General features: G+C 37.5%; 1 protein-coding gene across 1 annotated transcript in view; it reads left to right on the forward strand.

Annotated features, from left to right (window-relative positions):
* Positions 1–6,933, forward strand: part of cacna2d1a (calcium channel, voltage-dependent, alpha 2/delta subunit 1a) — a 98,486-nt gene extending 91,553 nt beyond the window's left edge. The window contains exons 33-38 of the mRNA XM_079403456.1: positions 401–453; positions 678–733; positions 1,036–1,162; positions 1,499–1,611; positions 2,381–2,463; positions 5,540–6,933. Of these exons, the coding sequence (XP_079259582.1) occupies positions 401–453; positions 678–733; positions 1,036–1,162; positions 1,499–1,611; positions 2,381–2,463; positions 5,540–5,656 (549 nt within the window). The 3' untranslated portion in view covers positions 5,657–6,933. The remainder of the gene's footprint in view (positions 1–400; positions 454–677; positions 734–1,035; positions 1,163–1,498; positions 1,612–2,380; positions 2,464–5,539) is intronic.
* The last annotated feature ends 4,861 nt before the right edge of the window (positions 6,934–11,794 follow it).

Genomic DNA, 11,794 nt, shown 5'->3' on the forward strand with positions numbered 1-11,794 from the left:
ACGATACTCTCTCTGATCTGTGTGACTTGAACGATTATGGCCTTGTCTTACATGCTGACTAAATCTCTCACAACCCACAGAGTCAACCATGAATCATTTATGCTTGCATCTGCTGAGCTTTCGTCTAATATCTCCTGTATTGTTTGGCACCGGGTCCTTTCTGTCTGGCAGGGTCGTATTAGGGCCCTCTGCCAATAAAAATCAGGATGTTTTGGTGCTTCTCAGCTCCGGATATGCAACTTGCAAAGTTAGAGAAAAATGTCTGAGAGAATAAGAGTTTAAGGTGCCAACATCTTAGAGTTTATTCTTATTTTAATGGGAGTGATACATCTCAAGGAGATTTTAGATGCCCTTAATGCTTCCAGAAATGTTTTTAAAACATGTTGTTTGTCCCTTTTAGCCCACCATAGCTGACATCCTGAACATTGGTTGGTGGGCTTCTGCAGCAGCCTGGTGAGCGATTTAACTTTCTCAATTCACACAAAAGCTGAAAATCCATTGATTATTAACTAACCCTCAAGTTCCAATACTTTCTTCTATGGAGATATTTTTAAATATTGTATGTTTTACAAGTAAATAGGATTCCAATGTTGTTTTGGAACCCAGTGACTTTCATTACAACATATGGACAAAAACATTTTTCTTAGCTAAATCAGTATTTCTTTTGATTTCTCCAGGTCAATATTGCAGCAGTTGTTTGTCAGCATCACATTTCCTAACTTCCTCGAGGCAGGTAAGATCTAGACATTAGTAATTCATTGCTATGAAACAATGATTAAGCCACTGAAATTTGGCAATTTTCTTGTCGTCTGGTGCACTGCCAAAACTACAGTGCTAATGACAGCTAATGTTGAATTACAGAGTGTGACCATGTATTCTATTTCAGAATGTCAAAGACAATTAATGTGATGGGGCACGGTGTAAATTTGACTGTATTCATTGACTCATTGACAGTTCAGTGGGCACAAAATCAACAGTGATTCAAATAAGCATTGTAGCTCATGGCAATTGAATAGCTATTGTGTTTGTTCACAGCGGATCTAGACGATGACCTGTCTGAAATGCCATCTAAAGAGAGTTGCATTAAAGAGCAAAAACAGTATTTCTTTGAGAACGATGAGACAACTTTTAAGGGGACTATTGATTGTCAGAACTGCTCCAGGTGAGACTTTTATGGAACTTGATCATGGAACTAAAATTATTTTTATTTCTATTTATTTACTTATTTGAATTATTACTTATTTAAATGGCATCTCATGTAACAATAAATAAATATTAAATAAAAAAACTAAATTAAACATGCAGTTATATAATTCTGTAACTAATGTTTTGTCTTTATTTAGTTGGCATATCATTTAAGAATAAGTAAATTAAATTCAACATTTTATGTCATTAAATAACATTTTAATCAGTTATCACCCAGTTCTTAATGATCAAGGTGATCTTTGTCACAGATGTGCCCATTAGTTTGTGCATATTTTTGTGCTTTTGTTTTCAGGCAGTTCATAGCTGAAAAGCTTCCGAAAACAAATCTGGTGCTTATTGTTGCCGACACGAAAGAACCGTGTTGCCAGGCTGATGAAAAATATTTCTCCCAGGAAGAAAAGCCTTGTATCCTTCATTCACGTACAAACAAACCTGCTGTCTGGTATTGAGACACAGAATGATGATTACTCATCAGGTCAGTGTCAGCTTTGGGAAGGAAATTCAGAAATAACTAGAAGCAGCTTTTCCAGTAAAAGCATTGCATCTTACAATTTCACACAAAAACTGGAGGACATTTTAGTCAGTTTATTCGAACAGCTGATGTCAGTAAACTGGAAAAAAATGGTTGACCAGTTCTTAAGTCATTGCCCAACTTGTTTATCTCATTAAATGTCCCATTTTCCTTGGAAATAAGTGACTTGTAGAGGTTAAATAGGTTGCAAAGTTTTATCAAATTTAGCAATGCTGGTATTTTTGGTACTAAATAAACCAGAAAAACTTAATTGGAGCTCCAGAAAAAAAAACAGGTTTTGCTGCTGAACAGCTAGACCACCAGCACTAGACCTGCATAAACCAGGATGGACTAGCAATTTTTTTTCAGCAGGAGTGTATTAAGTCCAACACACTCTAATGTCAGGTATAAATGTAACTAAGTTTTTGTGAATTGGTGGGTTATTATGTCATACAAATTATTTCGTACAATCGCATTCGTGTAAATTTTTGTACGAACTGCGTACAGCCCACTGACTGTTGGGTTTTCTTCTAAAAATCATATGCTTCCATACAAATCACATTTTTATACGAAAGTTATGTGAAAAATGCCACCTCGGAAAATACTTACATTTTCGCATAATATCAGATTGTGTTGATTTGAATCCTGAACTTGGTCTCACAGCCCCAGGTCCAGATCCCTGTGAGATAGCCCAGAACCCACGTTATCGGAAAGGTCCGACACAGTGCTTTGACCACAACGCAAGTGTAAGTCACCCAAACACCTCCTTCCTGCAAAAGCCTACAACATATTGAGACCACACTAGCAATCAGCATGACTTAATGTGCATCATGCCCTATTCTTCTAAAATGGCTGGTCTTTGCTGCTCTCATTTCAGTCATTACCTGAGATCTACCACACTGAGACTCTGTATGAGAATCATTGAGTCATGATCAATGTAAAGAAATGCTGATATTTGTCTCTGTGTGATAGATCTTGGTTTGGGAGAGCTTGGCTTTGTTTGACATGTTCTAATCTCACACAAAACATACATTTCATGGCCTAAAGAATGTGGACACCTTCTTTTAATTAACTGGTTTGGGTGTTTCAGATATGACTGTAATTAACAGGTGCTTAATACCAAGCGTATAGTTATGCAATCCCATTTTTGAAGAATTTGACTGGCCTGCACAAAACCAAGACATGAACCTCATTGAACAAGCTTAACTTCCTATTCATAATTTTGAGTTTAAATGTTCACCGAGTACATATGAGTGGGGTGTCCATATACTTTTGACCAATCTTTATCTAAACACACCTACTTCCTGCTCTGGATTCTCTCCTTTTACTTAAAGTAATAACACTTTTTGGCTAAAGCACTTGTTCGCGTGTTGCTTAAACTTCTGACTGTCAAACATTTTTCTGCATGACTCTTCCTCTCTCTTTCTCTGGTGCTGTGTATTTGGCTGTATAATGTATGTTAGGATGAGGCCATGTGTAGGAGAAATGCAGGCTCTCCGCTGCTTTCCTCTCTGCTCATGTTACTGCTGCCAGTGTTCATGTGCTGTCTCGGGTCAGTCCATCTCTCTTTCTCCCTCTATCTCTCTCTCTCTCTTTTTATTTATTTATTTATTCATTCATTTACTTATTTATATCAGTCTATCTTGTCTGCCAACTTAGAAGTAAATTCACTATACACACAGTGGGCGGGGAAATAGTTTGGTCCCCTGCTGATTTTGTATGTTTGCCCACTGACAAAGAGATGATCAGTCTATAATTTTAATGGACAGAATAACAACAAAAAAATCCAGAAAAACGCATTTCAAAAAAGTTATAAATTGATTTGCATTTTAATGAGTCAAATAAGTATTTGACCCCTTCGCAAAACATGACTTGGTACTTGGTGGCAAAACTCTTGTTGGCAATCACAGAGGTCAGACGTTTCTTGTAGTTGGCCACCAGGTTTGCACACATCTCAGGAGGGATTTTGTCCCACTCCTCTTTGCAGATCTTCTCCAAGTCATTAAGGTTTCGAGGCAGACGTTTGGCAGCTCGAACCTTCAGCTCCCTCCACAGATTTTCTATGGGATTAAGGTCTGGAGACTGGCTAGGCCACTCCAGGACCTTAATGTGCTTCTTCTTGAGCCACTCCTTTGTTGCCTTGGCCGTGTGTTTTGGGCCATTGTTATGCTGGAATACCCATCCACGACCCATTTTCAATGCCCTGGCCCTGACGGTACATGGCCCCGTCCATCGTCCCTTAGATACAGTGCAGTTGTCCTGTCCCCTTAGCAGAAAAACACCCCCAAAGAGTTTCCACCTCCATGTTTGACGGTGGGGATTGTGTTCTTGGGGTCATAGGCAGCATTCCTCCTCCTCCAAACACGGTGAGTTGAGTTGATGCCAAAGAGCTGGATTTTGGTCTCATCTGACCACAGTTCTCCTCTGAATCATTCAGATGTTCATCTGCAAACCTCAGACACGCCTGTACATGTGGTTTCTTGAGCAGGGGGACCTTGCAGCATTACCAATTGTTTTCTTGATGATTATGGTCCCAGCTGCCTTGATATCATTGACAAGATCCTCCCGTGCAGTTCTGGGCTGATTCCTCACCGTTCTCATGTTCATTGAAACTCCACGAGGTGAGAGCTTGCATGGAGCCCCAGTCCGAGGGAGATTGGCAGTTATTTTGTGTTTCTTCCATTTGGGAATAATCGCACCAACTGTTGTCACCTTCTCAGCTCATTCCAGCCTTGTGTAGGTCTACAGTCTTGTCCCTGACATCCTTGGACAGCTCTTTGGTCTTGGCCATGGTGGAGAGTTTGGAATCTGATTGATTGTTTGCTTCTGTGGACAGGTTGCCTTTTATACAAGTAACAAACTGAGATTAGGAGCAGTCCCTTTAAGAGAGTGCTCCTAATCTCAGCTCCTTACTTGTATAAAAGACACATGGGAGCCAGAAATCTTGCTGATTGATAGGGGATCAAATACTTATTTGACTCATTAAAATGCAAGTCAATTTTTAACTTTTTTTTTAAATGCGTTTTCTGGATTTTTTTATTGTTATTCTGTCTTTCACTGTTCAAATAAACCTACCATTAAAATTATAGGCCGATCATTTATTTGTCAGTGGGCAAACGTACAAAATCAGCATGTGATTAAATAATTTTTTCCACCACTGTATGTGTCACTTTTGTTTCTTGTATGTCATCTTATTCACGTTTGCTTAAACAGCTTTCTATGGAAATTTCTTCCTTAGTGAATCAGCTGCTAAAAGAGCACAGGCAGTTTGTGCAAAAGGCTATAGCAGGCACACTTCTGTTCTTTATATCTGCATGTTCCACTCATTTTTTTTCTGTCTAATTCAGATTAATATATCTTTCTCTCATGCATTTAATCTAATTTGCTTAGCTGTTGCTTCTTACAGCTTGTTAAAGTGTTGATGTAACTCTCACGCTTGACTAATTCACCAGCTGTAATGAATAAATTATATTATAAAAAATTTTTTTTAAGTTTTTAGGCTAATTGTAGTGGGATATTGTAGTTTTAATATTTTTCAAAATATTTTTTATTTAATATTCTATATTTAATATATTATGTAAAAATATGCATAATATAATTATGGAAAAGGAAACAAAAAATAATAATAGTAATAACCAATACATATTTTTATGTATTTAAACAATTTGCAATAAACTATATTATCTATTGTCAATGGAGAAAATCAATGGAATTTTTACTTTATTATAACGTTTTCTTTTCATCCTTACGGTAATTCCCACACTATGTGATCGCACCATTAGTTTCCCAGCAGACTTATTGGCTTTCTCTTGCTGGCAATAGGAGCAGAACGAGGATTGCGGTGGGGCGTCGGGTCTGAGTCCATCTGTCGTGTCCATGGTCATCCTCCAGCTGCCGCTGCTCTGGCTTCTGATTGGACGAGGACACTGCCTCTCATGACCACAGCATAGAGACACCACACCCCACTACGATGCCAAAACGTACCACATTTGAACGTTCATCCGGACTCCCACGCTACAGCCCAGCACATGGAGGGAGAGGCTCTGACCCAGGAAGTACAAAACCCAAGCCGCCATCACTCACAGCCTTTGAGGTCAAAGTAGGTCGGAGATGATAAATGAGCAACGACCTTTGACATTTGACCCATGAGGTCAGATTCTCTCCACATGAGCGACAGGGTGGGCAGTCTTACCTGGGTGGGCAGACCTTGACACTTCATCGTCACTTCGCTATGAAGAAACGACCTGGCTTTAAAACGAAAAAGTGATCCAATCACAACACTGCCAACCAAAATGTCACCCTTTACCGGTGTGATGCCTTTTTTTTTAACCTATTTGTCCTTCAACATATTTACACGGCTAATTCCTCTGTATTACAAACTGTTTATATGTGACTTTTAAGGTTTGCTCTGCTGAGATCTTTAATGGACCCCTCCGGGTTGGGTCAAAATTCAGCCTTGTTTGTGATCTGCAGCCCATTACTGGAAGAAAAACGGACAAATGAGCTTGTGACCCGATGCAAAAGTCTCTTGTTTTTCCCAGTGGTCTCCACCTCTGTGCCTCGGGAATATCGGTTTCATTTCCAACTGCCGTTTCGAGTGAACAGTCCCTCCCTCCATTTGTCCGTGGGTACGTGTATTCACAATTTTTTTTAGCGGCCCGTAGTGCATTTCAAATGCGTACTGCTGCCAAACATTACCCTGTGTGTGGTCTTGCTGTACTTTGCACTTGATGCCGAGCAGGTCATGTGGCCAAACAGCCCTTTGGTTCTTATTTAGAGCTTTTTAAATCTGGAGAACTCGAAAAGGTGGAAAGAAAATTATCTAATGTTTACAGATATTTTGAGACACCCGAGAGTTTTTATAAGAAATGTTGCCCCTGGTTGTGCAGTCTCTGATGTGTCGTTTTTCACTTTAATGTCAGAGGCAGAGCTCTGTCAGCCTTTATTTCCTGTCAATGTGCCTTGATGTTAATGGGTTCATATTAAAATAAGCGAAGGAATATCACAATGTCCAATCTGACCTAGAGAAATGGAAAATATCGGCATTCTGATCTGATAAAATTTTTTTTTACTTCCGTCCCTTTAAGAGGTCCTGACTGGATCTTTGTGCCTCATTGAAATCTGGGCCAAAATCCAAAATTTATGGAATAATTAAGATTTTGTGAAGAGACAAGAATAATTACAGAAGCCCTGGACAGCTCATAAAATGAACGATTTAAAAATATTTTTCAGTGTTTTATTTGTTTAATACTAACAACAACAACAACAATAATAATAATAATAATAATATAGTTTAAAAATGTATGTATTGTTTGTTTACTAATTGTATTATTATTGTTATTATTATTTGTTTAAAAAATTTAAAAATATGTTTTTAAGAAAAAGAAGAAAAAAGAACGGGGGGGGGGGGGGGCTGTCTGCATTCTGTATAGCTATATTTTTGCCCAGTTTGTTACAAACAGCCAAATCTTGTGGTTCAGAGCTTCTGTAAATAAATAAACATAGTTATTAAGGGGAGGGGGGGTTGACTCCAATTTCAAATTATTACTTGTTTCATGAATGTTATGTCTGTAAAAGAGCAAAGCATTTTTTTCTTCTATTTAAGCATTCAGTTCAAAGTTTTGAAGGGAAGGAGGGATGCCTAATGCTTAGCCAATACCCAATATATTCAGCACTGTATTGATTATGACTTATGATGATTAATTAATAGCAAACAGATGATTTCTGCAAGTGATTAATGGCCACTGAAGCTTGTTTGCATTGTTTTTGGATTAGTGTATACATGTACAAAGTCATTTGGGTCTCTGTCAGCACTGATTACCATCGTGTTCTTTCTAATTTTAGAAGCGTAGACAAACAGGAAATTAAAAGACATGAAGACACACAACATCAAATCCGGAATGGAAAGTGAATTTTACTGAGCAACATCCCTGCTGCTTTATGCATCATTTCCTCTGTACACAGGAAATGGTTTTGGTAATGCACCTGAAAACAACATAATTGGACTTTGTGAATTTGGCTTGCGTTGAAAAGCCATTCTTTTCTAAATCTTTCCATTATTCATCACAGTAATCAGACAAGCATTCTAGAAGTGACGTGCATTAAATCAGTGTATGATAAAATGCCATAAACATTGTAGTTAATTGGCTGTCAAAATGAGAAATGATTGAAAACATTGCCAGTTCTAGACCGTTAACTCGATGAATTACCCACGTTAATTCCCAGCAAAACTAATGTCATCTTGTTTATCTATAATAAGTATAAAGTACATGTGTTTCACTTCCTCTACCTGTACTTTAAAGTGCCATAGAACTCTCAAACTGTTTTTATGGCCTATTTGTTCTTTAAAAACACACGAAATCTGCCTGTGACTGGTATTCAAACCTTTAACATAATCTTTTCTCTTACTTTTAGTCTGCATTTGTTGCACTAGAAGTGAAAACTAAGCAGTGTGCGTGCATGTGCACATCTGCTTCTGTGTGTGTGATGCTACAATATTTGCCTCTGTAGATGCTGGAGTGTGTAAAGTAACAGATTACGGCTCTTTTCGGAATAGCATACTAGCATACTACTACTATATTCGTAGTATGTAGTATGTACACTATAGACAGTATGCACATTTTCAATATGCAAATACAAAATTCCTAAAAGACCAACTATTTTTGCTCAAATATGCAGTATTCAACAGCACACTGCATGGAATACTGTATCCCACAATGCAATGCACCTGACTTGACCTTCATTTTTTTAGTAAACTGACTACAAAAATGTACATATTTTTACAAATAACACATTGTTTCCCATCTGATGATATTACTTAGCATTATACTGTTTGGAATGTTTAGAGTGGAATAATGTATATATTTTTTTAAAGAGACAGAACATACTGCTCAGTATTCAGTATGTACTGTAGTATGCTAATATTCCTTTCGGGATGCAGCCTAAAGATCTTTGCACACTGAGTCCGAAATTTTAGCATGTTAAAAAATAAATACAACCACACGTTGTGTCAATCACATTTACATACTGCCCCCGAAACGGTCGTCCAAAAAACAATTCGGATCAGGTTCGATTTTCTGTGCGTGACGATGATGAATACGAAAAAACGCATATGAAAATTTTGGACTCAGACCTTAAAGGTGCAAAAGGCGCAATCACATTTAGCTAAATTTTCGCGGGAGAAATTCAGTTATTTCAGTAGGAATCTGTACAATCTTGAACCTTGCATGAGGACGGATTTTGCTAATTTTTGCTGACTTCGAAAGTGACTTTTGTGTGAGCTGTGCTTCATGCGTCGCTACACTATTGACAAAATAACTTTTTTGCGAACTCGCTGAAATTTCATTAATGTGACCTCACCTTAACATTCACTGCCTTTTTCTTGGGACGACAGCTGCTGAACCGAGACGTATCCTGATCCTTACAGTCCAAGCTAACCTTAACCTTAAATGTCACAACTGATTTGGGACCGGTATTTGAAAGCATTAAGGGTCTCCCGCTTCTGACAGAAATGGTTTACAGGATACCTTAATAGAGCTGAAAGTGTTTTCTAGAATATCAAAAAGACATGTTTAGGGGAAATATGAGATCAATTCATATTATTCCTTAGAAAATACTGAATTATATTTAGCAACTTCAAACAAACTGGGATGAAGAAAGGCTTTGGTTTAGCTTCCTTTAGACTGAGCTCAGATGCTGTCACCTCAGGAACAAAAAATTGCAAAGTGTGATTTAAAAAGCTGGCGTTTCGGTTCTCTGCCTCTCTGATCGGTGTGGGTTTTGATCTCTGGAATTGTCCGATAGTGTGAAGTGTGTTTTAAGATGTCAGTCAGATCCTGCTGCATCCACTTGCCTCCTGGCTGACCATCAGTCTGCCTCAGTCAGGGTTTAGGAGGACTTATCCATGGGCTTATTTTCAGTCCCCCTTAATTTTACTGTCATCCAGTGGTTCACATCTGGTTTTGCTTCAGGAAACAGATTTTAAGTGATGACCCAAACAATACCAAACATAACCTGTATATAGTCTGGGTTGTATTTTTTTCACTATGCATAGTTTTGTTCATGGTTTTTGAACAATTTCAAATAACCGTGTTATCATTGGCCTAATTTGGTTAAATAGCTTCTATTAAAATGACATTAAATTACGGCAAGATATTTGACGTCAACTACAAAAGATATAGGAAGCGTTTACTCCTTCCTTTAAAAAGCTCATATTTAGATGTACAGTCTCTGAATGTGTCATACTGTATTTTTTTTTTTTAATAATTAGAAATATAATACTTTTTTTTTCTAGAAAGTTTTGGCAATTTTTAATGTTTTTTTGGATGAATGATTAACACAGCAGGTGTACAACAGTACAACCAAACTGTATGTTCATCCCTCACAGCATTGTTTTCCTTCACATAAAATGAAATATGGCATTGACCTTAAGGTCCATGCAAGATTATATATCATTTGCTTTTAGCAGTCCATGACCCTCAGAGCAGACCTGTGGCCCACCAGTTGAGAACCACTGATTTACGCATAAGACTCTTGTGAATCTTCATTTGTCTGATTCAGAATGTCTGTATATTTGTTTTAACAAATATATATATATATATATATAAAAGTAAAAATGATTATCTAAGGCAGGAATGATAAAAAGGCCCACTGTTTATAATCCTGGAACTGTCTAAAATTCTTGTTCAAGTATATTCAGAATAAAACCTTTATCATCAATGTGAGTGTTGCTGTGTCCTTTGCCTTGACTGTTTTGACCGTGACAGATTTCTGTTTTTCTTCTTTTCCAAAATCACTTCTACTCGTATTTGTCCTGGTGCCAAAACATTTTTCCCCATGTATGTCAGAGGGAAGTTGGAGTCTGCAGTTGCTCTGCTCTCATGTGACATCCTTCTGTCATCAGCGAGGACTCAGACTGAGCCAACCACAACACGGCCCGTGAATCGCTGAAAGCCATATTCACACAATGTTATCTGACTGCCATCGCTTTTCTATTGCTCCATCGCCATATGCGCTCTCTCGCCTCTGATTTGACATTGAAGGCCTCAGTAGCGTTTCACCTTGAGTTTGAATGTGAAACCAGCAGCATGCAGATATACAGAGTCGTTCCTACGTTTATTGGCGATATTAAATGGTCTCCTTCTGCGATGTGTGATATACATTACTACGAGACTGTAAAAGCTCACGTAAGGTACTTTAGCGCTCTGGGACATTTCAAATAAGTTCAGTTACAGTCCCCACAGTGTTTTTGTTTAATGAAAGGCCCGTTAATAATTGCGAAACAGCCGGGGGTAGCCTTAAAAGGACACGTACGATATAAAATTACATATTTTACAGACTGGAGGGAGGAAATAAGCTGTAATATTAACGGCTAAGGCATTATTAAAGCTGTCAGTCTCCTAATGCTGCCTGCTTAAAAGGAGAAATTGAAAATATTTTGTGTACTGTTAAGCAGTATCATAAATATTTGATTGTGCATCGGAATTGGTGTGAAAAGTGCAGGGGTTCTTGGTGTCTGTGAGCAGGTTTGAGACAGAGGAGATAAAAAATTTAATTATTTATAAATAACATAAATGAAATTATAAATTAAATTGTACTGCCTGACATTATCAAAATCATGTATGGAAATAGTAGAGCGGCTTTTATATTGCATTTATGTGGCCTATTGTAAATGCAGTGTGCTTTTCCATTGCCTCAAAGATACTCTTGAGATTTTATTTAACTGAATTTAATTAAATAATTAAATTAATTCAATATTTATTTACTTAAATTCTTTCAAATCAAATTCAATGTGTTATTAATTATTTAACGTATTTAATTTTTTATTTCTATTAAATTAATTTAATTTATAAATTAAATGATTTATCTTTAAATTCAAAATTCTTAATTTGTTGTCTAGCAGTAGCGTAATCATCGATGGAAACAGGAGAATGTATTTCTATGTGATTTGCGGAGTCGCATTTATGTGGCCAGTTCTAACTGTAATGTGCATATTCAATCATATAACGGTCCGTTTGATCATGACGCAAGAAGAGTAAATGCGATCGCAGAGTAAATGTCCTTGTATCGTTCCTACAT

The sequence above is a fragment of the Barbus barbus genome (genome assembly GCF_936440315.1).
Source record: "Barbus barbus genome assembly, chromosome: 42".
Classification (NCBI taxonomy): domain Eukaryota; kingdom Metazoa; phylum Chordata; class Actinopteri; order Cypriniformes; family Cyprinidae; genus Barbus; species Barbus barbus.